The sequence below is a fragment of the Coenobita brevimanus genome, chromosome 101 (genome assembly GCF_032717465.1).
Source record: "Coenobita brevimanus isolate Jiangsu-jjx chromosome 101, ASM3271746v2, whole genome shotgun sequence".
NCBI lineage: Eukaryota > Metazoa > Arthropoda > Malacostraca > Decapoda > Coenobitidae > Coenobita > Coenobita brevimanus.
The window spans coordinates 44,656,306-44,683,878 of NC_137054.1; the positions used below are offsets into that span (position 1 = coordinate 44,656,306).

Sequence of the window (27,573 nt, forward strand, 5' to 3'; positions counted from 1 at the left end):
GGAGTAGTTTAAATATACGCGATTTCGCACCTAACACGGCACGGTAGGAACGAAACCCTCGTGTTCCGTGCGAGTTACCTGTACCGTATCTTTTATCCGAAAAAATCGATTAAACGAAACTTTGAAAGTTCCATGATTTTCAGATAAAAGAGACTCCACTGTATATATATATATATATATATATATATATATATATATATATATTATATACAGTTAACTCGCATGGAACACAATCTCACGGAACGCGCTCGCAATTATACACGGTAAGGGCTGGGATACATATAAGACAACGTAAGATTAAAAAACCATTATGAAAACTACAAATTAACGCAGGAGAGGCCTTTGAAAGATCAAATCCTCGAACGTCACCGCAGCGCGCGGTTTGTTTTGATTACATGACGATCTAGGCTGGGAAATTATTCAGTGAGTGAGACATTCCCGAGTACAGTAGCACAGTATTTGTAAGTTAAATATTTACAGTACTGTACTGTTCTGGTAAGTTTATGTGCAACTTAAAGTACTATCAAATAACGTTAAAGCAAGAAATAAAGTCTTATAACCAGTTTACCTGATAGGCGTCAGAATATTGCCTTTTTTAGTTGTTCGTTTTTTCCACAGTACTGTACAGTATTTGTAAGTAAAATATTTACTGTTCTCATATGTACTGTACTTATAAGCACTTAAATAAAGTTAAATAATTAAATAAAGCCTTGTAACCAGTTAAACCCGAATTATATAATTACCCATGATCGGCGTCGGAATATTGCCTTTTTTGTTTGTTCGTTAAACTCTTACTGTACTGCTTTTCTACAGTACTGTATTTGTAAGTTAAATATTTACTGTTCTGGTATGTACTTGTAAGCAATTAAAGCATTAAATAGCCTTGTAACCAGTTAACCTGATTTATATGATTACCCATGATCGGCGTCGGAATATTGCCTTTTTTGTTTGTTCTTTAAAGACTTATAATAAGAGAAAAATACATTTTTGTCTTGGTATCTTTACCTATTTGCTCAGGTTTGCTGTAATGGTTTAGATCATTTGATGCAATGCAACTTGTAGAAAACTGTGAAAACTTTCGGGAAGTGAACGAAAATCTGGGACATGAGACTGACCTTGACTTCACCCTCTCATGTATCATCTGTCAGTTCACCACCTGCTATCGTGATGAGTGGATGTACGATTTTTTCGCTCGTGGCCATGCCTAACTGCACATAGTTACACCGATTATCTCGACCCAGACAGAAAATACAATCTTTTTCCTCCCTTGCAAAACACAAACAACCACCCTGTTTACGAGACAGCAATATATATTGCGAAAATAACAATATAAAATGATAAAGATGAACGTAAAATGATAGAGAAAGATGAACATGTTATGATGGAAGAAGTACGTTTTCCCCGTCTGTAAACGTATTTATTTCTGCTTTGTATCTGTATTCGTAATAATTAGACTTATTGTTAGTTCTGAAACTGCATTACGATTCTATTTTTAGCCATTCTCGTGGTGTGGGAGCTGGAAGTTGTGACACAACTTCCTTATTGCTAATCGGACTCACCCTCCACTTTATTCTCCTGTGGCAGAGTCTAGCCTTGAAGGACGTCCAGTTTTCTCATTTAGGACTGAAAATTCAACTCTTTCGCTCCCTTTTCCAAGCATGGGCACAACGATAACGTAAAAAATAACTCGAAACTACCATAAACATATATCAAAAAGATGAAAATGTATTCATAACATTTTTTTTTTTCCAGCCATTACTAACAGATTATGTACTGAAATCATTCGATATCACAGTACTGCATTTCTAAGATAATATGTACTGTTCTGGTATGTACTTGTAAGTTAAAGCACTGGTACCAGTTAACCTGATTTATATGATTACCTATGATCGGCGTCGGAATGTTTCCTTGTGTTTACGTACAGTATTTGTGTGTTGAAGTTTTGCTGTGGAGTACTGTATTTGTGAGTTATAACATTAAATAAACCTTCTAACCACTTAAAGTGCTTTCTAGTGATTACCAGTGACAGAAAACAGCAAAACAACACATTTGGGGGGTCTAGAGAGCAAAATACAGAGTAGTTTAAATATACGCGATTTCGCACCTAACACGGCACGGTAGGAACGAAACCCACGTGTTCCGTGCGAATTACCTGTATATATATATATATATATATATATATATATATATATATATATTATATATATATATATACTATATATATATAGATATACAGTATACTATATATCTATCTATCTATAGATATATATATATATATATATACACACATACATATATATATATACACACATACATATATATCTATCTATCTATCTATTGCCAGACGCCTCAATCCCGTTTGGGGTGGCCACAAACAAATCGCCTCCAAGTCGCCCTGTCCCCCGCCATTTCACTCCCCTGCTCCCAACTCACACTCCCCTCTCTCATATACCTCTCCACCCCATCTCTCCATCTCATCCTCGGCCTCCCCCTCCCTCTTTCCCCCTCCACCTCACTCACATACACTCTCTTCGTCAGTCTTTGACCCTCCATCCTCTCCACATGGCCAAACCACCTCAGTGTGTTCCTCATAACGCTTCCTATCACATCCACATCAACACCACAACGCTCCTTTATATCCTCATTCGTCAGCCTGTCTCTCCATGTGACTCCACAGGCTCCTCTTAAATAACTCATTTCCACGGCTCTCACTCTTGACTTGTGTCCTTCCAACAACGTCCAAGCTTCACTTCCGTAAGTTAGAGTTGGTATCACAATACTGTCATGTAGTAACTTTTTCACTTCCATGCTCACTTCCCTGTTTCTTATCACTGCTTTCAAAGAACCAGCAACCTTTCTTCCCTGCTGTACCCTTTCAAGCACTTCACCCTCCAAACCTCCATCCTTACTCATCACACTACCCAAGTACTTAAACGTACTCACATTTTCCAATTCCTCACCATCCAACCTCGCTGTACATTCACTGACTTCACCTCTCTCAAAGACCATCACTTTACACTTCCCTACATTCACCTTTAGATTCCGTTTCTTACACACTCTCTCAAACTCATCCACCAAGCCTTGCAGCTCCCCTTCATCTTCACTCAACAACACGGTATCATCTGCAGACAACAGTACAGGGAGTTTCCAAACACTATCCTCTCTCACCAGGGCCACTCCAACATCCACTACCCTACCTTGTACCTCTTTTATTACCCCATCCATGTACAGATTGAACAACCATGGAGACATGACACATCCCTGTTTCAACCCAACTTTCAAAGAGAAAAATTCACTTAGTTCACCATCCACACGCACTGCAGCCTTCGCACCATCGTACATACACTTCACAGCATTCAACAACTTTCCATCTATTCCATATATTCTTAACACTTTCCACAATCCTAGTCTATCCACCCTGTCATATGCTTTCTCCAAATCCATGAAAGCCGCATACATCTTCTTTCCCTTCTCTAGAAACTTTTCCACCAAAGATCTGAGAATGAATATCTGATCTACACAACCTCTTCCCTTCCTAAAGCCTCCCTGTTCTTCTCCAACTAATTTCTCTGTTCTTTCTCTAACTCTGTCAATAAGTATCCTACCATATACTTTTCCTATTATACTAAGAAGACAAATGCCCCTATGATTACCACACACTTCTTTTTCCCCTTTTCCTTTGTACAAGGGAATAATTATACCTGACTTCCAATCCTCCGGGACTCTACCTTCCTCCCAGGCCAATCTGCACATCTTCCACATCCATTTTATATATATATATATATATATATATATATATATATATATATATATATATATATATACTATATATATATATATATATATATATATATATATACTATATATATATGTATATATATATATATATATATATATATATATATATATATGTATATATATATATATATATATATATATATGTATATATATATATATATATACCGTATATATCTATATATATATATATATATATATATATATATATATATATACTATATATATATAATATATATATATACTGTATATATATATATATATATATATATATATATATATATATATATATCTATAAATTGCCAGACGCCATAATCCCGTAAGGGATGGCTATTTGACTTTGAGTTTATATATATATACAGTAATCCCCCCAATATCCGATGTAATAGAGCCAAAGGCACGTCCGGAAAGTGGTCCTGTCCGGATATTGGGCCCCAGCCTCCTGGACTTGTACTTATGAACCCTAACTCAGAAAAACACCTATACAACTCCCTCTGGACATGCACTGCACCTATTTAAGACCTAAATCACACCAATAAGGGACATAAAAGACTGAAATAAATGCAAAAGAACCGGAAATGAGGCTTTAGAGGTGAGTTTATACAATATTAAACATTCTGAGTATTTACAACAAGTCCCTGGCTCCTGGACTGGTTTGAACTGCCAGTTTGCAGTCCACAGTTAATCCTTTGGACTCTAAATTCTAATTTCTAAACACTGCACAACACTGTAAATTCCCATGTGTTCTAGTGGCGAGGTACTGCAGTTTATTCACTGTTTATTCACAAAAAACGAACACCTGTGGCTTGCATTGCTATAAGCATCTGCTCTCGATCGGAGTTAGGCTGTGACTGTTGATGATGGCGGGGTAACAGAGTTGCCAGACTGCAAAGGCCACATTACCGAACTCCTCAATTTTCATTACCATTCTTAACTTTCATTACCAAATTCGTAAAGCTAGCATCTATTCTTCACTAATTATATACACAAGTGGAAATACATGTAATCACTCTTTTTTTAATTAACAGCATGTTGATTATTATCACGCTATGTAGGCTAACAAATTAATCAGAGAGAGCAAACAATCCACCATCTCCATCCTGTGTATCCTCATACATGTGAAAAATCCATTTGGTATTGTATTATTCTGATTCATTACCAAATGAATTTTCATTACCAAATTGGCCCACATTTGGTAATGAAAAATACCAAATGGCAACCCTGACAGGGAACAGGGGAGGAAGGATGGGGTGAAGGGACCATGGTGTAACAGCTGTTCGGTGCCACGTGGCAATTTCAAATTACAGGTGGGAAAAAAAAGTCAGATTTTTTTCTAATTTTTTGCAGTTTTTGGCCCATTTTGGGAATATTGGATCCCAGGACGAAAATGTCCAGTAATTGGGGATGTCCGGAAATTGGGTGTCCAGATATTACGGGGATTACTGTATATACTGTATATATATATTCGTTCATGAGTTTATGATATTGCATTTATGAATTGCCTTGCGGGCCTAATCAAATGGTCTTGCAGGCCTTATACAGCCAGGAGGCCGGACCTAAAGGATTGTTTCACTGTACATGCTGAGCTTCAATGAAGTTGCCATAAGTTGTTCAACCTTTAGTCTCAGGGTTACTGTCCTCTTATTGCCCCCATATACTGCCTTCTTTCTTATTATATGCAGTAAATCACTTCTTTATTTTGACTATTGCAAGGATAGTCACACTATATATTAAGGCTAAATAAAGAATATAATAATTAGTGGGTGCAGGCAGTTTGCACTTAGGTCATTTCGACAGTTTGTGTACACTATTAACGGACATAAACCCACATAGCCATCACACGTACACACCACAAGTACACAGTACAGGCATACCCTAGTTTAACAAACTAACTGGTTAGGTAAGACCCCATCGTTATGCGGGGTATCATATATCAGGGTACTTTTAGCAAGTATTTCAATGTGGACCGTTTACTAGCCTTGGGTTTCTCCCCAAACTAAGTCCATAACCCACCCAGATGAGCCCAAAAACAGGTTGAAAGGCAATCAAAATGGCCTAACAGCTGTCAAGGATGCTAACCTAAGCCTAACACCTGCAAATAACTCACTTAATCCAACATATATAATCTGAATATTGTCAAATATAAGTCTGGAAAAAATCAAGCTTAGTAAACTGTACCCCTAAATGACAATGTTCACCCCACCTGTGGCTAAAACACATCAATTGGAGTCTAAAAGCAGTTTATAAATCAACCTAAACACACAATTTTAGTCTAAAATACCATCAAAATTGGTAAGAAAAATCAAAACCCATCGTTAAACCAGGGTTCGGCCACCATCAGGAGGAATATGGTGCAATTTCTACTCCCATTGTTAAGCCGGGGCATCGCATCTAGGGTTATCGTATATCATATCGAGGTATTACTGTATACCTCAATCTCAACTCGCTGCTTTCTGCCTTCACTTCTTTTGATTTCTTTTCCTTTATTTTCTCCTCTCCCACTCACCCACTTATGAACCTTTAATGATTTTGAGTAAGACTATTAAGCTGCAAGACAGTGTCAAAATAACATCATTCCTTCACACAGAATCAGACAAAACAATAAACAAAATCTTCATTTAAAGTAATTTTAATGTTTCTTCTATCCATAGCTGATATCCCGATATCGACAGTAAATATCAGTATCAGTTTGGTATCAGAAAAAACACAAATATTGATGATATACTGGTTCGGTGAATCGTATCGGTTACAGCACTATTTCCCCTCATGTTGTCAAAGGCTCATCCCTTCTTAACCCCTCAACAACTAACCTAAATCAGTTGATCTCAATCTGACAGGAAGCAGCAACTAACATAACAGATACCTGTCCCACCAAATGTTGAAATATGAAGATGGAATATTTTCATTCCAAGTACAACATACTTGTTGTTCCCTGTCAAAGGTAGGTCAAGGTGCGTATCATCCACTCAATGTAGTACTGCCTTAGGATTATCCTACAATGAGCAACAATCCAAACTGCTTCCTGTAACCCTGGAAGTCAATTACTACACTGGGTGATAACCACAAATAATGACTCACAATCTAGCAAGTTAAGGTACTCCAAACGGACGAAGCCTGTAAGTGTTTCCATTAGAGGAATGCCTGAGGTTTACTACTCACATACTACCACTCAGGGATGAAAAAGGCTGGTCACCCTTGCCTTGACTTGCGAATGAGTAACCTAGCCCAGTGCTCCTATGCTCCTGATTGGGCAAATAAAGACTGAATACTGGATGAGCAGATGGTTTTAAATGCATAAAAAATGAATACGTACATCTTGCAACCTTCAGAATCTTCTACGGAAATAACCCTTAATATTTAACAACACATAGCTCAGTCCTTCATCATCTTTTAGAATCTCTTGGGGCATATTTTTCTCACGACCTACCATGGAAAGATCACAATACCTACCATGTAAAATTTACTTCTGAGAGATTAGGTGTGTTAAGCTAACTTTCTTTACCCCTGCAGAGCGCTGACATTATACAGCACTCTCATCATTATGTGAAATACAACTCACATGTGTGGTGGCTCCTCACATACAGCTCATCTAAACACAGTGGAGTCAAAGGTTTTTCATCTCATCAACTCACCTCCTCTCACTGAATCTTTATCCTCTTTACTATTGCTACTAACGGCCACTGTTCTTCTGAACTGTCTGCTTGCATCCCCCCTACTTACGACAGGTGCATACTGTCCAGCAACACACTCTCATCCCTTTCCTGTCTCTGTAATGCAAGAGTCAACAGATACCCTCATTCACATATGCAACAGATAAACTCTCGAAGTATCTTCCACAGTCTGTATTTCCCATGCCTATGTACTTAAAGAAAAAAAGGGGAGGAGGGGGGATGAGTGTAGCCATACAAGCCTGCCTATTTTCTTGTGCCCTGGACAGGCACAGACTCAGCTTCAATGCCTTCTGATTTTTGCTATGGAGAGAAAAAAGGATGGAGGATCCCTAATTCACTCTACCCGCTCCCTCTTTACTCGCTAAACACATATGAATTACTTGACTAGTATTCTTTCTCCCCTGCCCTCCAGAGTGGCCACAAACTCACCACCTGGCACAATGAATAGCTTCCTGGAGAGCAGAAAATCATCTGGCTTATCATTTGGTGTAGTCACCGGAGGATAACACTAAAATAAAGGACTGGATATTGAGCATCTCCTCAAAAGAAACAGAAGTGCCTGGAAGTCCTTTTGATGGAGCCAGTTTGGTGTCATGTTACAACCTGATAAGCTATAATACTGCAGTTATGTAGTGTAACTTTTAACACATCTTTAAAAGGCTATTATCCCACATACCAACTAGTTCTCCCAGACACAACATGAAACATATGAACAAACTTTCTGGACCAGATAATGAATGTAACGGAGAGAGTAGTGGATGGTATGATAAAGGAGAGTGAATACTGATGTGATGCTCTTGGGGTTTATGCCAAGAAAAGGGATCCCTGATGCAATATTCACTGTCTGACAGCTTCAAGAAAAAAATTTATAGGAAGAAAGTGATCTGTACTTTAAATTTGTTGAGTTGAAAAAGGCTTTTGACTGGACACCCAAGGAGGTGGTGAAGTGGGTAATGGGAAAGCTTGAGATTGAGGAATGGTTGACGAGTGACTATGGCAATGTATAAGTTTGTTTTGGGGGATGAAGTAAATGAAAGGGTACAGCAGGGAAGGAAGGTTGTTCGTACACTGAAAGCAGTGATGAGAAATAGGGAGGTGAGTATGGAAGTTAAGAAGTCACTGCATGATGGTATTGTGATCCCTACCCTGACGTATGGAAGCGAGGCGTGGACCTTGCAAGAAGGGAACAAGTCAAGAGTGAGAGCAGTGGAAATGAGTTACTTGAGAGGAGCATGTGGAGTGACGTGGAGGGACAGGTTGACGAATGAAGAAGTGAAGGAACGTTGTGGGGTAGATGTGGATGTGGTTGAAAAGATTAGGAGAAATACACTGAGGTGGTTTGGACATGTGGAGAGGATGGAGAACGAAAGACTGACTAAGAGGGTGTATGTAGGTGAGGTGGAGGGAGGGAGAGGGAGGGGTAGACCGAGGATGAGGTGGAGGGATGGAGTTGAGAGGTATATGAGGGAGGGGGGGGTGAGTTGGGGGGAGGGGAGTCAAATGGTGGGTGACAGTGACTTGGAGGCGTTTTGTCTGCGGCCACCCTTTGCGGGATTAGGGCGTCGGGCTATAGATAGATAGATAAGGGTACTAGCACCCAAGTTAGCGAGAATGTAGAGTGATAAATTTTCCGTGAACGTTTGCGTGCATCAGGGGTTGGTTTTAACCCCCTTATTGTTTATCATGGCGCGTGATGGCTTCTTGCATGACTTCAGAATTGGACTTCTATGGGAATGTTGTATGCTGAAGACTTGGTGTTGATCGTGGAGAATCAGAGGGTAGCAAGGGAGAGATTTTGGAGGTGGAAAAATGGTGGGGCAGAGAGTCTGAGAGTAAATGCAGATAAAACAGATGATGCCATCTACTGTCAAAACAGAGGGAGTGTGGCCATGCACAGTTTGCCATGTGGGTGTGGGAAGGAATTCCACAGTTTTTGTGATAAGTGGATGCATAAAGGCTGTAGTGATATTAGTGGTAGGCTGCAAAATAATGCTGATTTTGAGCATGTGGTAGCAACAGGAGAGTATACTGAGGCAGAGAGGCAGGAAAGGATTAATCTTGTGGGAGGGTGTGGAGGAGCTCTGTTACATGGGGAACATGATATATGCAAGAAGTAAGGCTGGAGCTACCCTGGTAGCAAGGGTCAGGGGTAGTTGGAAGTTTAGGCAGTTCTTGTCCCTCCTGACATTAAGAGGGTTCTCCCTCCATGCTAAGGGGTTTTTGTATGCCGTATGTGTTAGGGGTGTAATACTGTATGCTAGTGAGGCTTGGGTAGTAATGGAGGAAGATATCTGTAGGCTCAAATGCACAGAGATGAGAATGATCAGATGGATATGTATGTAGTGTGTCCTTCAATGACAGGGGATTAGGATTGTGGATGGTTAGTTGACAGGAAGGCTGAAACTTGAATGTACTGGTGTTGTTATGAGATGGGGTAGACTGACACAGTCTGGGCATGTGGAGAGGATAAGGGATGAAAAACAGCTGTGGAGGGTGAGAGGTGTGAACAAGTGAGGGTAGAGTTGCAAGTGGCAGGTAAAAAGCCTGGGACAAGATCATAGATTATGACCTCAGAGTCAAGGGACTCAAAAGAAATGCTGCTAAAATTGAGCAGCAAGGAGAGTTGCCACTAGGTGACCAGAGCCAATGGATGTAAGTGTATTGAGTTTTGTAAAGGAAGTGACAAACGAAAACTGTATCCGGCTAGTTAGGATGCAATGCCTCAATTCATCTCTATAAATCACAAAATAAAAAGTTAAAAGTATAAGTCACAAAATAACAATCTGACAAGAAAGCAGCCTAGCTGCTTCAAATTATTAGCATTTCCCAGTAAGTCCAATCTCACATCACCAGTAACAATGTCTGTGACCTCACATCATATTCTCACCTTTTGGCACAGACACATTAGACTGACCATGACCATATTTCTTGCCATATAATGCTTCTGAAGTTGCTCATGGTTTATGGCAGGCCTACAAGTTGTGGTGACTGGTACCAAGGGCACCAACAGTCAGAAGAAAATTACTCAAAGGCCTTATTAATTATAATTAAGATTTCCATAATGCAGACTTTTATGAGTGTCTATGATCAAAAATACATCATAAATAAACATTAAACAAAGCATTCTGTGGGTTGGATATGCAAACACACTGTGCAAGAAGTTATCTCACCATGCTGATCACGTAAGTGAATTGTAAACAAAAATCAACTGATCATCTACTAGTGAACACATGGCAACGGTGAAAAATTTGAATGCTCAACTATTTCCTTTTTTAAATATTTTATCCAAAATCATTTTCTCTAACAAACTGGTTCATGCTGAATACAAATAATTAGTAAATTAAATGGAGCACTGTATTTTCCCCCCTCCCTAAATATCCCTTGCCAATGAAGGGTGTGCAATATACACCGGTGGCCATTATATGGCAGGATATACGGTAATTACTTACTTTGTCATAGGTGTACATGCTGTGCATTCCAGTTTCATCCATACAACAACACTTGTTAACTTCAGTTCATTCATGCCCAAATACAGACAACTATGAGAGATAATGCTGATCTGTTCATGTTTTGGGAAAGACACATCTATAAGGAGTTCTACAAACTTTAAAATACATGCCAACAGGCCACCTCTTACAGGATTCAGCACACTTTGCATGCAGCATCAAGCAACAGAAAAATGATTTCTAACAATACTAGTAAGGAGATATGGTGGCAAATTAATGATACTCAAAACCACTACAAACCTCTGCAGCATGGAAGATTGCTCTCTCCTGGTCAAAGCCTGGTTCTACCCCCATGTTGTAGATATGAAATTTCAGGTCCCCTCCATTCATTATTGTCAACACCAGGCAGAGAGAGTCTTTTGTTTCATATGCGTAGGCTAAACTAACCTGAAAGCAGAAACATATGAACATTAAAAATTTCTCCCTAACATTTTATATTCCCTTTTATACTACTAATTAAGTACCATCTATCTGTCTATTATCATACACCTTAATCCCATAAGAGATGGCCACAAACAAATCTCCTCCATATCGTCCTGTCCCCTGCCATCTCATCGTCCTGCTCCAAGCTCACACCCCTCTCTCTCATATACCTCTCCACTCCATCCCTCCATCTCATCCTTGGCCTCCCCTTCCCTATCCCCCTTCCACCTCAATCACATACACTCCCCTCATCAGTCTCTCACTCTCCATCCTCTCCACATGGCCAAACCATCTCAGTGTGTTTCTCCTAACGCTTCTTATCAAATCCACATCCACACCACAATGCCCCTTTACTCCCTCATTTGTCAGTCTGTCTCTCCATGTGACTCCACATGCTCCTCTCAAATAACTCGTTTTCACTGCTCTCACTCTAGACTTTTGTCCCTCCAACAACATCCAAGCCTCACATCCATACATTAGAGTTGGTATCATAATACTGTCATGCAGAAACTTTTTCACTTCCATGCTCAGTTCCCTGTTTCGTATCATTGCTTTCATGGAACCAACAACCCTTCTTCCTTGACGTACCCTTTCAACCACTTCACCCTCTAAACCTCCATCCTTATTCATCACACTACCCAAGTACTTAATTGCACTCACATTTTCCATCTCCTCACCATCCAACCGCACTGTACATTCATTGACTTAATTTCTCTCGAAGACAATTGCTTTACTCTTCCCTACATTAACCTTTAGATTCTGTTTCTTACACACTCTCCCAAACTCATCCACCAAGCCTTGCAGCTCCCTTTCGTCTTCACTTAACAACACAGTATCATCTGCAAACAACAGTACAGGGAGTTTCCAAACATTGCCCTCTCTCATTAGGGCTACTCCAACATCCACTGCCCTACCTTGTATCTCTTTTATAACTCCATCCATATACAGATTGAACAACCATGGAGACATGACACATCCCTGTTTCAATCCGACCTTCAAACAGAAAAATTCACATAGTTCACTATCCACACGCACTGCAGCATTAGTCCCCTCAAACATACTCTTTGCGGCAATCAACAGCTTCCCATCTTCTCCATTAATTCTTAATACTTTTCACCCTGTCTTATGCTTTCTCTAAATCCATGAAGGCTGCATATGACTAATTCCTCTGTTATTTCCCTAACTCTGTCAATAAGTATCCTACCATATACTGTACTTTTCTTATTACACTAAGAAGACAAATGCCCCTGTGATTACCACATACTTCTTTTTCCCCTTTTTCTTTGTACAGGGGAATAATTATACCTGCCTTCCAATCCTCCGGGACTCTACCTTCCTCCCAGGCCAATCTATACATCCTCCACCTCCATTCTACTACTATTTCTCCCCCATGCTTCAGCATTTCACCACACACTCCATCAATTTCTGGGGCTTTCCCTATTTTGACTTTCTTCTTTGATTCCACAACTTCCATCCTACTGATTTCTTCCTCTCTTCTCACATCCCTACTTCTCCTAGCCATTCCCCAACTACTTTTACTTGCATTTCTTTCATTCTCTATGCTCAACAATTCCTTAATGTGTTCTCTCCATCTACTTATTTTCTCTCTTGTCCACTAGTAATTTACCACTGTTATCTTTATCTCCCCAGCTAACTTTTTTGACACCCTGCCTAACTCTCTGCTAACTACTACTAATTCATTCATTCATCATCTAGTCTTGTGTTGTTCCATGAGAAGTGTAGCAGCCAGGGGCTAGGCAGGTTGTTCCTGACAATCAAGATTACAGTGACCAGCCTCACTCAACCCTGAGTGACATTACATGACCCCAACCACCCCTTGGATATCAACCTGCACCAGCTCGATCTGACTGGAGCGCTTTAATTGCCCACTAAACCACCCGGCGCCATAATTTGGTTATAATAGTTACTACCCAGCAAAGTACATGGTTTCCTGGTGTACCGGAAACCATTTGGCATGTCATTTGGTATAAAGTCACCTGTAGACAGAAGGAAGAGGAAAAAATGAAGGAAATAAAGACAGAAGAGGATGGATGGAAAGAAGGAAGGAAGACAGGAAAGGGCAGGCACCAAAGAGCAGCACTACATCAGATGAGTGGATAATAATAATAATCTGGTCATTTGTTTTTCAAAACCACAATTCATCCAAAGGAATTCACTAGTATTTGACACTCATTTACACTTTTACAATTAAAAGAACTGTGACATCACTCATATACAATAGAGATTTCATCTGCAAAAAAAGGGTCAGCAATTAAACCCTAAAAATTGTCCATCATAACATCACTACCCAAATCCTAGTTCCCTGAAAAGCAGGCTTTGAACTGTCCTTTAACAGATTCAACAAAAGTCAACTGACTCATGAATAATGGCAATATTTTATATAACCTAGGGGCTGCATAGGAGAAAGACCAATCAAAGAAAGAACCAATGAGCAGCTCATCAAGACACAAAGAATAGTCTTCTTAACATCACACCCGGGTATCCTAACTGAGGTTTTAATGATTCAACAAGATTCGTTGGTATGACAAATTTTAAAACCTTGCAGGTAATAAGACAGTTTAAATTTAATTCTTGCCATTACCGGAAACCAGTGCAATTCAGTTAGAAATGAGGTGGATGGGGTTCTCGGGGAGAGACTAAAATCAGGCACTGCTGCTCTATTCAACACTGAACCTTCTATAGGAGATTATTTGGGAGGCCAATCTATGACAAATTACAATAATCGACATGAGAGGAAAGGGTTCCAGAGGACTGGAAATCAGGTATAATTGTTCCTTTATACAAAGGAAAAGGGGAGAGAGAAGTATGTGGTAACCATAGGGGTATTTGCCTTCTTAGTGTGACTGGTAAAATATATGGTAGAATACTCATTGATAGGGTTAGGCATATGACAGAGGAGCTAGTTGGAGAAGAACAAGGGGGATTTAGGAAGGGAAAAGGGTGTGTAGATCAGATATTTGTTCTAAGATGTTTAGTGGAGAAGTATCTAGAGAAGGGAAGGAAAGTGTATGCTGCCTTCATGGACTTGGACAAAGCTTATGACAGAATAGATAGGCAAGGTATGTGGAAGGTATTAAGAATATATGGAGTGGAAGGAAAATTGTTCAGTGCTGTGAAGAGTATATACGAAGGAGCTAGGGCTACGGTGCGAGTGGATGGTGAGCTGAGTGAGTTCTTTGATCTCAATGCAGGACTGAAACAGGGTTGTGTGATGTCTCCATGGCTGTTTAATATATACATGGATGGATGGGGTTGTAAAGGAGGTGCAAGGTAGGGCAGTGGATGTGGGGGTGGCTCTAATGAATGAGGGTGAGATTTGGAAGATTCCGGTGTTGCTGTTTGCTGATGATACAGTATTGTTGAGTGAAGATGAATGGGAGCTGCAAGGTTTGGTGAATGAATTTGGGACAGTGTGTAGGAGGAGGAAGCTGAAAGTTAATGTAAACAAAAGTAAAGTTATGGTGTTTGAGAGGAATCAAGTCACAGAATGTACAGTGAGGTTGGATGGTGAGGATATGGAGAATGTGAGTGCATTCAAGTACTTGGGTAGTGTGATGAGTAAGGATGGAACTTTGGGGGATGAAGCGCACGAAAGGGTACAGAAGGGAAGGAAGGTTGTTGGTTCACTGAAAGCAGTGATGAGAAATAGGGAGGTGAGTATGGAAGTTAAGAAGTCACTGCATGATAGTATTGTGATCCCTACCCTGACGTCTGGAAGCGAGGCGTGGACCTTGCAAGAGGGGAACAAGTCAAGAGTGAGAGCAGTGGAAATGAGTTACTTGAGAGGAGCATGTGGAGTGACATGGAGGAACAGGATGACGAATGAAAAAGTGAAGGAACGTTGTGGGGTGGATGTGGATGTGGTTGAGAAGATTAGGAGAAATAAACTGAGGTGGTTTGGACATGTGGAGAGAATGGAGAATGAACGACTGACTAAGAGGGTGTATGTAGGTGAGGTGGAGGGAGGGAGAGGGAGGGGTAGACCGAGGATGAGGTGGAGGGATGGAGTTGAGAGGTATATGAGGGAGGGGGGAGTGAGTTGGGGGGAAGGCAGTCAAATGGTGGGTGACAGAGCGACTTGGAGGCGTTTTGTCTGCGGCCACCCTCTGCGGGATTAGGGGATCGGGCTATAGATAAATAGACAGACAGACATGACACAAGACCATACCTGGGATCAGTGTTTAAGAGGCAATGTCTTTTCAGCAGCTGTCTCAAAGTACAGCATTCTGATGTGCAAATTACAACCTCCGACAACATGATTAACATGTTCTTTATGAGCAATTTGTTTTAAATTAAAATATTACACATGGAGTAATTAAACCTATTTTTCAAACCCTTAAGGCAGTAGGGTAATTTTACTAACTTAGCTCAGATTTTACGGTAATTGTGAATTATCATAAGCAAAAAATGCCAACAGAATAGAAATGGTAAAACCTTTCATATTGTTTTGATGTGTGTGTGTGGTCTCACACACTTTATTTCTACCTGGCTGTTCAATCTGAAGTCTGCTGTGTATGATTTATTCATCATCATGAAGCAAAAAAAGGGAGGTTTAATGTAATCTGAAGGTATTAATAAACCCTACCTCATATTATGCCTTTCAAAGTGTAGGGTGGGCAACACTAAGTAGCTGGCAAGTCAGTGCTCCTGAAAAAAAAAAAAAAAAAAAAAAAAAAAAAAACTCATGTCATCTCTAGGTGCCTGATCTTTTGCTCACAAGGTACGTACGTTGCTGATGATTTCTAACTGCAGTACCACCAGGATTCTGATAACTGTTTACAAAGGAAAGTTGATTGTTTTGCATCAGAATAGCCATAAGTCATGCAGAATGCTAGGGAAAGCCTATTATTCTTCAAGTAAAATTAGTCTATAAAAGAATAATTTGAAATTTTTCCCTAAGCCACAGAGAAATATAGGGTGATGCAGGGTAATTTCCCTACAGGCATAGGGCTTAACAGTGTGGAGGAGTTGGTAACACTGAGGCAGCCGCCTCTAATCACAAGTTTATTGCCGCTTTCGAGTGCTCTTGCATCAGGTTTACGTAACAGTACATTGTATACTGTTTTAACTTGGGCTTCTTATACTGTACTGTACTTTAAAGGTAATATACAGTACAGTTGTGTATATATAGAGGCCATTTTTGTTCAGGTGTAATCCTCAAGAGGCAGCCAAGAAACCTTGACCATTCGGCAGGGAGGCAGACAGCCATGTTTGCTTAGCTGGTGGGTTAGGTCCTTTTACCAGCGTTAGCCTCGCAAGGAGGGCCGAGTGACTTTGACCATTCGCCAGGGAACCGGACAGCCAGTTTAGCCCAGCTGGTGAGTACGTCTCTTTTACCAGCGTACGGCCAGAGAGACCAGCCAGCCGCCCAGCTGTATACAGTACTACTGTATACGCATTATACAGTGCATACAGGTAAATTACAGTGGTTGCTTAACATCCGTATCACTTAACATTCTATTTTTCGGAACGTATCATGGACACTAAGTGGCACATGGCCGTGTATATACTGTACAGTAAAACCTCGCTACAACAGACTAATTGGGGCCCAAGCCATTCCAAAAAAAAAAGCAAAACTCTGATACAAGAAACATCAGAACTTCCCTCTGCCAACCCTGACTTTTTCCAATATATCAGACATTAGTCCGGATTGCACCAACAGTTTTTCACCATGGCATCACCAATTGTTTTCACAACCATTGCAGTACTGTCCTATATTATACATTAACTACAATAATCAAATGGTATAACAAACATATGGTGGGTACCCGAGTTTAGCGTCTGCTTTATTCAGGCAATACCATGCCGAACTTGATTATCGCCGAACTCAAGATATTTGTTTGAATGTAAATAGCCATGTTCCTTCTGACTAGCAGCAGTATCCACTCTTATTTATCTTTTAGTCCATGTTATTCTAAAATATAATACTGTACTATACGCAGTCTGCTGCACAACATGTATAATTTTAGCATAGTTTAAACAAGATAAAGGACATACAGTATGTAACACACACAAAAGATATTTTCTATCTATCTATCTATTGCCAGACGCCTCAATCCCGTTTGGGGTGGCCACAAACAAATCGCCTCCAAGTCGCCCTGTCCCCCGCCATTTCACTACCCTGCTCCCAACTCACACCCCCCTCTCTCATATACCTCTCCACCCCATCTCTCCATCTCATCCTCGGCCTCCCCCTCCCTCTTTCCCCCTCCACCTCACTCACATACACTCTCTTCGTCAGTCTTTGACCCTCCATCCTCTCCACATGGCCAAACCACCTCAGTGTGTTCCTCATAACGCTTCCTATCACATCCACATCAACACCACAACGCTCCTTTATATCCTCATTCGTCAGCCTGTCTCTCCATGTGACTCCACAGGATCCTCTTAAATAACTCATTTCCACGGCTCTCACTCTTGACTTGTGTCCTTCCAACAACGTCCAAGATTCACTTCCGTACGTTAGAGTTGGTATCACAATACTGTCATGTAGTAACTTTTTCACTTCCATGCTCACTTCCCTGTTTCTTATAACTGCTTTCAAAGAACCAGCAACCTTTCTTCCCTGCTGTACCCTTTCAAGCACTTCACCCTCCAAACCTCCATCCTTACTCATCACACTACCCAAGTACTTAAACGTACTCACATTTTCCAATTCCTCACCATCCAACCTCACTGTACATTCACTGACTTCACCTCTGTCAAAGACCATCACTTTACTCTTCCCTACATTCACCTTTAGATTCCGTTTCTTACACACTCTCTCAAACTCATCCACCAAGCCTTGCAGCTCCCCTTCGTCTTCACTCAACAACACGGTATCATCTGCAAACAACAGTACAGGGAGTTTCCAAACACTATCCTCTCTCACCAGGGCCACTCCAACATCCACTACCCTACCTTGTACCTCTTTTATTACCCCATCCATGTACAGATTGAACAACCATGGAGACATGACACATCCCTGTTTCAACCCAACTTTCAAAGAGAAAAATTCACTTAGTTCACCATCCACACGCACTGCAGCCTTCGCACCATCGTACATACTCTTCACAGCATTCAACAACTTCCCATCTATTCCATATATTCTTAACACTTTCCACAATCCTAGTCTATCCACCCTGTCATATGCTTTCTCCAAATCCATGAAAGCCGCATACATCTTCTTTCCCTTCTCTAGAAACTTTTCCACTAAAGATCTGAGAATGAATATCTGATCTACACAACCTCTTCCCTTCCTAAAGCCTCCCTGTTCTTCTCCAACTAATTTCTCTGTTCTTTCTCTAACTCTGTCAATAAGTATCCTACCATATACTTTTCTTATTATACTAAGAAGACAAATGCCCCTATGATTATCACACATTTCTTTTTCCCCTTTTCCTTTGTACAAGGGAATAATTATACCTGACTTCCAATCCTCCGGGACTCTACCTTCCTCCCAGGCCAATCTGCACATCTTCCACATCCATTCTACTACTATCTCTCCCCCATGCTTCAGCATTTCACCACACACTCCATCAATTCCTGGGGCTTTCCCTGATTTAACTTTCTTCATTGCTTCCACAACTTCTATCCTACTGATTTCTTCCTGTCTTCTCACCTCCCTCCTTCTTCCAGCCATTCCCCAGCCACTTATACTCGCATTACTTCCATCCTCCACGTTCAACAATTTCATACATGAAAACAACATGGCCACCAACCTGCTTCACCCCACCAGTCCTTCTAACTCATGGCAATATTCCATTTACCTCTTAACTCTTCTCAAATGCCACCATAAATGATTTACTGCATAACATAGTAAAATTTATGCATGGCTTGGACACAATGGGGGAGGGGAGGGGGGCTGAATCGGTAGAGAGGCGGCCTGTAGTCTTAATGGATCCAGGATCGAATCCCAGCTGGGGCAGGGAACAGTTTAAGGATTTGAATTTCTTAAAAGCAGACTTTCCTGATCTACCAGATGACCCGACGACATGTCGTAAAAATACCCCCGCTAATACCAATACACCAGTTCCGCACAAGACAGCCCTGGCATGTATTCAATATGGATGGTGGGTGTTAGTCCCGAAGTGGTGACATGTGGAGGTGTAGGAGGACTACTGGGCCTTGGGATAGGTCAGTGTCCCCGAGAAATAAGCCCTGAAGCCTTTGCCCAGAGTTGGACACGTAAAATAAATATATATATATATATATATATATATATATATATATTATTTTCTTATGTAACCATTCCAGCTCACTTGGCTCATCCAACTCTTCCCTCACCTTGCCGAGTGTTTATCATCATTTAGTATCTGGTGAAGGATCCTTCAGAACAAATCCTTCAAAACCATTACCCATTATCTTCAGGGTCATCGTCAAGGAACAGTGAATCATCCTCCTGATTGTCTTCACTGGCAGCAGCTGAATTATGGACAGGAACTGGAGGTGTAGCTTGCACCTTGCACACCGTGTATTATGTGATTAATGTTTGGTGTCTTGAATTTATATTAACATTAACATGTTTTGAATGGTGAGTTACTTGAAGAGGTAGAGTGCTTTAAGTATTTAGGGTCACATGCTGCCATGGCTGGAAGAATAGATGCAGATATGAAGTTTCGAACGAATGAAGTAGGAAAGGTGCTGGGAGGAATTTAAAAAGTGTGTAGATGTTGTTCACTTAGAATGGATGTAAAGACAAGGCTGTGTGAGGGTGTAGTGGTACCGACTGCATTATATGGGGCTGAAAAATGGAATATGAGTGTGGCAGAGAGGAAGAGTTTGAATGTAATGGAGATGAGGTGTCTGAGGAGTATGTATGGAATGTAGCATACGGATCGAGAGAGAAATGATGAAGTGCAATGGAGAACTGGAGTTATACAGGAGATAGCAGAACGCGTTGGACAATGAGTCTAAAGATGGTTTGGGCAATTGGAGAGTATGTTTTTTTTTTTTGTTTTTTTTTTTTTTAATGCAAGAAGGAACAAAAGGCCAGGAGCCCGCAAACCATGTTTAATAATACTCAACTTAATCCTGCATCATCGTTGAACATGCTTGGGGTTTCATTTGCTCGGGACTTGTCTTGGAAAGACCATATTACATCTCTTGTAAAATCTGCTTCCAAGCGATTGGGTGTGCTAAGCCGACTCCGCTCCTTCTTTGCCCCTGCACAATTGTTGACTCTATTCAGGGGTTTTATCCTCCCCTGTGTGGAGTACAACTCTCATGTGTGGGGAGGCTCCCCACATACAGCTCTTCTCAAGAGTTAACCGTTACTCCCAGTCCTTCATTTATGCAACAGGTCACCTCTGGAACTCTCTCCCTCTGTCTGTATTTCCTACTTCCTGTGATCTCCAGTCTTTCAAACGCAGTGTGTCCAGGCATCTCGAAATGAATGGATCTTGAATTTGGCTCTCTCTTGTATTTTGTTTTTCTCTTGGAAGGAACAGTTTTGTGGGCTCATTGCCTTTGGTTCCTTCTTCCCCATCTTAAAAAAAAAAAAAAAAAAAAAAAAAAAAAAAAAAAAAAGTTCCTTCCAAGGAAAAAAACAAACACAATACAAATGACAGCAAAATTCAAGATCAGTTCATTCTGAGATGCCTGGACACACTGCGTTTGAAAGACTGGAGATCACAGGAAGTAGGAAATACAGACAGAGGGAGAGAGTTCCAGAGGTGACCTGTTGCATAAATGAAGGACTGGGAGTAACGGTTAACTCTTGCATTAGAGAGCTGGACAGAAAAGGGATGAGAGTTTGTTGCTAGATGGGTGTGTAACATAGAGGTGGAGGGATGCATGCTGACAGTTCAGAGGAGCAGTGACCATTGAAGCAGCGACAGAAAAAAAAGAGATGAAGATGCAACAGTGCTGTGAAGAGACAGAGGTTGAAGGGAGCCAGTTAGAGGAGGAGAGTTAATGAGACAAAAAGCCTTTGACTCCACCCTACTGAGAAGGACTCTATGTGGGGAACCTCCCTACACAAGCGTTGTACTCTACTGTACACGGGCGAATAAAACCCGTGTATAAAATCAACAACTGTGCAGGGGTAAAGAGGGTACGGAGTTGGCTTAGCACACCTAATCTCTTGGAAGCAGATTTTACTAAAGATGTAATATGATCACTCCAGGATAAGTTCCGAGAGAGTGAAACCCCAGGTATGTTTAAGGATGATGCAGGATTAGGCTGGATATTATTAAACATTAATGGGTATTCCTGTGGAGGATTTTGTCACGTTGATAGGTGTAAGAATTGAGTCTTTGATGCATTACTGTAAAAACAACAAGATTATTTTCACCCAACTAAGAGATACGACCTAAGTCAGACATTAGGTGTGCCATAGCTTCATCCCTTGTTTGTTGAAGTAACTGCTGAGATGGACACTGCGAGAACCGAATGGAAAGGTGAAGGGTTGAGTCAACAGCATATGAGTGGATAGGGTTAGATGTACAGATTAGAAGGTCACTGATGAATAGCAGGGGGAGAGTTGGTGATAGGACAGAGCCCTGAGGAATATCACTGTTGATAGATCTAGGAGAAGAACGATGGCCGTCTACAACAGCGGCTACTGAATGACCAGAAAGGAAGCTATAGATGAAGACACAGATAGAAGGACAGAAACCGTAAGAAGGCAGTTTAGACATTAAAGATTTATGCCAGACTTGGCTGAAAGCCTTTGAGATGCCAAGTGCAATGGCAAAGCTTTCGCCAAAGTCCTAAAAGGAGGATGACTAGGAGGATGAAAGGCAGGTGAGAAGATCGCCAGTGAAGCATCTGTGATGGAACCTGTACTGACAATCAGAAAGAAGGTTGTGACAGGAAAGATGTTTAAAATTTTTCTATTAAGAATGGACTTGAAAATTTTTGAGACACAGGATGTTAAAGCAATTGGGCAATAGTTAGAGGGTTGGGAATGGTCATCCTTCTTTGGGACTGGCTTAATGAGAGCAGCCTTCCAGTAAGCAGGAAAGGTATAAGTTGATAGACAAAGGTGAAAGAGTTGAAGAGCGACTGGTGAAAAAGTTAATTGGATCGGATGTGAGAGGTATAAAGCTGAGAGGAAGATAAATAGAATGGATGGACAGTGTGAAGGGAGCGTTAGATGCGAGAAGGATGTCTGTAAAGCAAGGAAGGGTGGTTGCGCATGACAGGGATGACTGAAGAGAAACTGTGAATGAAGAAATGGTGACATGGCCCTGAGGGGATACTGTCTCACATTTGGTGTGATCAGTTGATCATGCCAGGTGCAGCTAAGGGGATGGGTCCATTATGATGTGGCAGGGGCTAACCAGCTCTGTTGCTGGGCCCTGCTGCGGATGTCGCTGATTGCACTGTGCAGTTAACCCTCACGTGGTGTGCTGTGGCGGGGATCTGTCCCTTCTCTCCTTGTGACTAAGATACGAGTAATGTATGTGTGTGTGTGCGGATGAGTAAACTGTGTGTCGTTCTGTCTCAGCTACCCCCCTTTTTTGGGGGGGAAGCAGCCTTAGTACATAGATGGATAGTTAGAATATTAATACAGACCACATCTTTAATTTTTTCGCATTTAGAAAATACTTTGCTGTTACAATTTAATTTTAAACACTTGTTAAACATTGCACTGTACGATTTATATACCTTATTATTTACGATCTTTCAATCTAAAGATATTCATTCTGTCTGTATATCTCACTTCTCACTCGCCATCCTCAAGCAGTATATCACCAACTGTCGAGGAAATGATGTGGGTCAGACTAAAGAAGCAAGAGGGGAGGGGGGGCGATAGTGGCGCTGCCTGCCCATCATCAACCGACACACAAACACCACGGACGATATGGCCACTCCAGACTGAGGTCAGGCAGTCCGGACCACTTCTAGCTTTACCGGAGTTTCCCTGACATATAAGAATGTAGTCCAGTCGTCTCCTCAACTCCGACAAAAGCAAATTCCGGTCTACTGAAGACCACCGTAGTGATGTTTTACTATACGTATACATATACAGACAAACCTCAGTTTAACAATGCAACTGGTTAAGTAAAAACCCATTCCTACGCACGGTATTGTAAATCATGGCTGACTTAGCATGTAAAGTATGGGGATGCAATTTTGAGCCTTGGGTTTCCCCCCCCAACCTAGACCTAAACCCACCCAAATGAGCCCAAAAACAAGTTTAAAGCTAATCTACATGGCCTAACAGCTGTAAACAAAGCTAACCTAAGCCAAAAACCAGTGCCTGTATCATTTGCACCCAGTCAAGGTCACTGAAGAATGCGATCTCCAACTCATACTCAAACTAGGTAGAGAAGAAACAGCAGCATTGTATACCTGTACAATCCCATCACCAGATGGTCCAGGGACAAACATCTGTTACACATAACAATAATGTATGAATGATGGACAATCGTCCAACGTGTGAATTGTTGTCACAGAGAATCACTGATATTTTGAAAGAGAATTCTCTTGACGGGGAATGCAATCAATGATGAAATCGGGATAGCCTTTTCAACGGCCCATCTTTTTGCCATTTTAGTTGCTGTTCTGGTTGTTGAGCTCCATTATTCTCTTCTCTCTTATTTTCCTACATTTAGTTAGTAATTCCTTTGTATTATCAGAGCGTTTTCCCTTGAACACCCCAAATGTAAACACCGATTTTTCGATGTCATAGTTTTCATCAATGCATGAAGTATTGTTGTGGAGTGGATATGGAAGTTGTGTAGACTGGCTTGGGAAGAGGGAAGGGTTCCAGAGGACTGGAAATCAGGTATAATTGTTCCCTTATACCAAGGAAAAAGGGATAGAGAAGTATGTGGTAACCATAGGGGTATTTGCCTTCTTAGTGTGACTGGAAAAATATATGGTGGAATACTCATTGATAGGGTTAGAAATATAACAAAGGAGCTAGCTGGATAAGAACAAGGGGGATTTAGGAAGGGAAAAGGGTGTGTAGATCAGATATTTGTTCTAAGATGTTTAGTGGAGAAGTATCTAGAGAAGGGAAGGAAAGTGTATGCTGCCTTCATGGACTTGGAGAAAGCTTATGACAGAATAGATAGGCAAGGTATGTGGAAGGTATTAAGAATATATGGAGTGGAAGGAAAATTGTTGAGTGCTGTGAAGAGTATGTACGAGGGAGCTAGGGTTACAGTGTGAGTGGATGGTGAGCTGAGTGAGTTCTTTGATCTAAATGTGGGACTGAAATGGGGATGTGTGATGTCTCCATGGCTGTTTAACCCCTTAAACGCGGATCGTCGCGTTTGCGATGCTCGGCGAAAAGGACATAGTGGCGGGTCGTCGCGTTTGCGATTCTAGTAAATTTTGAATAACCGCGGGCAAGCAGGCTCCAGCTGGTATTGTCTATCAGTACCACCACCCTCTAGCTACAACTAGCATACTTTACCTTTGTACTACTCACCTCAGTTGTTGCCAAGTATCGCGTTTTCCCCCCGTCCCCCCCCCCCCCACCATGGCCCGGCCAGCCTGGCTGTGATACATGGCAGCACTCTGAGCGCTCAGAACTGTAAATCTGAGCTCTCCTCTCACAAGCAGTTTATGCTACTAGGAAACGCTTGTTTCCCCAGTTGTAACACTAGCTTTTTTTCTCGTGGTTTGCCCCTGTTTAGCGTCAGTTTACTGCAGGCTTTCAAAGTGACATTATGGCGAGTTCTAGCTCTTCCCAGTCAGTGCAAGCAGCCGACAGGAACAAGAATAAAGTGGCGGGGGTAAGGCAGAATAAAAAGCGCGCCGTGGTGATCTTTTGGGAAGTAATATGATTGAAAATAATGTAGTATACATGTTTTTAGCTGTGAAAATCGAAATGTTTGTTGAGTGACGAGAAGACCGCCGCCACAGTCCATGTTGGCCGTACGCTCCGTTGATTTTAGCCTTATTTTCAGTGCTTATTGCACAAATATGGAATCCTAACTACCTTTACGTTGTAGTATAAAGTTTACTGTGACAGAATGAGGCTGTGGTAGAGGGGAAACCGGGTTGCTGGAGGTGTGAAAGTGAAGATTTGGTTACCCAACTTTGCAAGTCTCCACAAGTCCTTGGGTAGTCCACGAAGGCTCAACACCTGTCTCTGGAGAAAGCTGAATGTAAGTACTATCTGCCATACCAAGTATAATGTTCTAGGGTTAATCTCTGATTTTTGGCGAATATTTTCCTACAGGTACTCAGACCGCGATACAACCCCGCCACTCGGGGGGAACGACTGTGCACGGCCGTGTTTAAGGGGTTAATATATTCATGGACAGGGTTGTAAAGGAGATGCAAGGTAGGGCAGTGGATGTGGGGGTGGCTATAATGAATGAGGGTGAGGTGTGGATGATTCAGGTGTTGCTGTTTGCTGATGATACAGTATTGTTGAGTGAAGATGAATGGGAGCTGCAAAGTTTGGTGAATTTCGGACAGTGTGTAAGAAGAGGAATCTGAAAGTTAATGTAAACAAGCGTAAAGTTATGGTGTTTGAGAGGAATGAAGTCACAGAATGCACAGTGAGGCTGGATGGTGAGGATATGGAGAATGAGAGTGTATTCAAGGACAGGTAGTGTGATGAGTAAGGATGGAAGTTTTGGGGATGAAGTGCTTGAAAGGGTACAGCAGGGAAGGAAGGTTGTTGGTTCATTGAAAGCACTGATAAGAAGTAGGGAGGTGAGTATGGAAGTTACAATGTCACTGCATGATTGTATTGTGATCCCTACCCTGACACATGAAAGCGAGGCATGGACCTTGCTAGAGTGGAACAAGTCAAGAGTGACAACAGTGGAAATGAGTTACCTGAGAGGAACACGTGGTGACATGGAGGGACAGGTTGATGAATGAAGAAGTGAAAGAATGTTGTGAGTTGGATGTGGATGTGATTGAGAAAACTAGGAGATATACCCTGAGGTGGTTTGGACATGTGGAGAGAATGGAGAATGAAAGACTGACTAAGAGGGTGTATGTAGGTGAGGTGGAGGGAGGGAGAGGGAGGGGGAGACTGAGGATGATGTGGGGGGATGGTGTTGAGAGGTAAATGAGGGAAGTGGGAGTGAGCGTGGGGAAGGGCAGTCAAATGGTGGGTGACAGAGCGACTTGGAGGCGTTCTGTCTGAGGCCATCCTTTGCGGGATTAGGACAATGAGCTATAGATAGATAGATAGACAGATTAAGTATTTACTCTTTAAGGCTTTCATAATTATTAATATCTATTTAAAAATATTATGTATTCCATGATACGGTAGATGTTCAAGGGTCAAACATGAAATATTCTTTGTTCAGTCACCTGGTTGTCCACATGGTTTTGAATGTTCTCTGATGGACGAGAATCTGTATCCCAAATGACAGTGTTCACTTCATCTGTGACTAAAATATGTCAATCTAAGTCTAAAAAGAGTTTATAAATCAACCTAAACACAAAAATTAAGACTAAACTATCATCAAAATAGGTAAAAAAAAAAAAAAAAATCAAAACCCATTGCAATACTGGAACTAGGCCTACGACAGGCAGGGTAGGGTGGTACAGTATTTCTATCCCCATCAATATTCTGGGATATTGCAACCAGACATATCGTAAATCTGGGTTTGCCTGTAAATATATATATAGGTATAACCCAGTTTAATGATGCAACTGATTGAGTAAAACCCATCGTTAGGCGGGGTATCATATCTCTGGGTAGATTTAACACGTAAAGTATAGGGATGCGCTTTTGAGCCTTGGGTTTCCCCCCAAACCAAGTCCTAAACCCACCCAAATGTGTCCAAAACAGGTTTGAAGCCAATCTAAATGGCCTAACAGCGGTAAAAGAAGCTAACCTAAGCCTAAGACCTGTAAATAACTCACCTAAACCAACAAAGAAAATCTGAAAATCACCAAATATATGTCTGCAATATTCCAGCTTAGTAAACTGTACCCCAAAATGATAATGTTCACCCCTTATGACTAAAACAAATTAATCATGTCTAAAAACAGTTTATAAATCAACTTAAACACACAATATTAGTCTAAAATATAATCAAAATCGGTAAAAAAATATCAAAACAAATCATTAAATGGGGGTTTGGCCATCATTAGGCGGGGTATGGTGGTATTTCTACCTCCATCATTAAGCCAGGGTACCGCATCTAGGGTTATCATATATTGAGGTATATCTGAATATACTGTATATATATATATATATATATATATATATATATATATATATACAGTATATATATATATATATA

The 27,573-nt window shown here is 41.1% G+C and overlaps 1 protein-coding gene across 1 annotated transcript in view; it reads right to left on the bottom strand.

Annotated features, from left to right (window-relative positions):
* The window catches only part of LOC145414965 (G protein-coupled receptor kinase 2-like), an 854,061-nt gene that overhangs the window by 452,332 nt on the left and 374,156 nt on the right, over positions 1 to 27,573 (bottom strand). Inside the window, exon 7 of the mRNA XM_080284376.1 lies at positions 11,213 to 11,359. Coding sequence (XP_080140502.1) covers positions 11,213 to 11,359 — 147 coding nt within the window. The remainder of the gene's footprint in view (positions 1 to 11,212; positions 11,360 to 27,573) is intronic.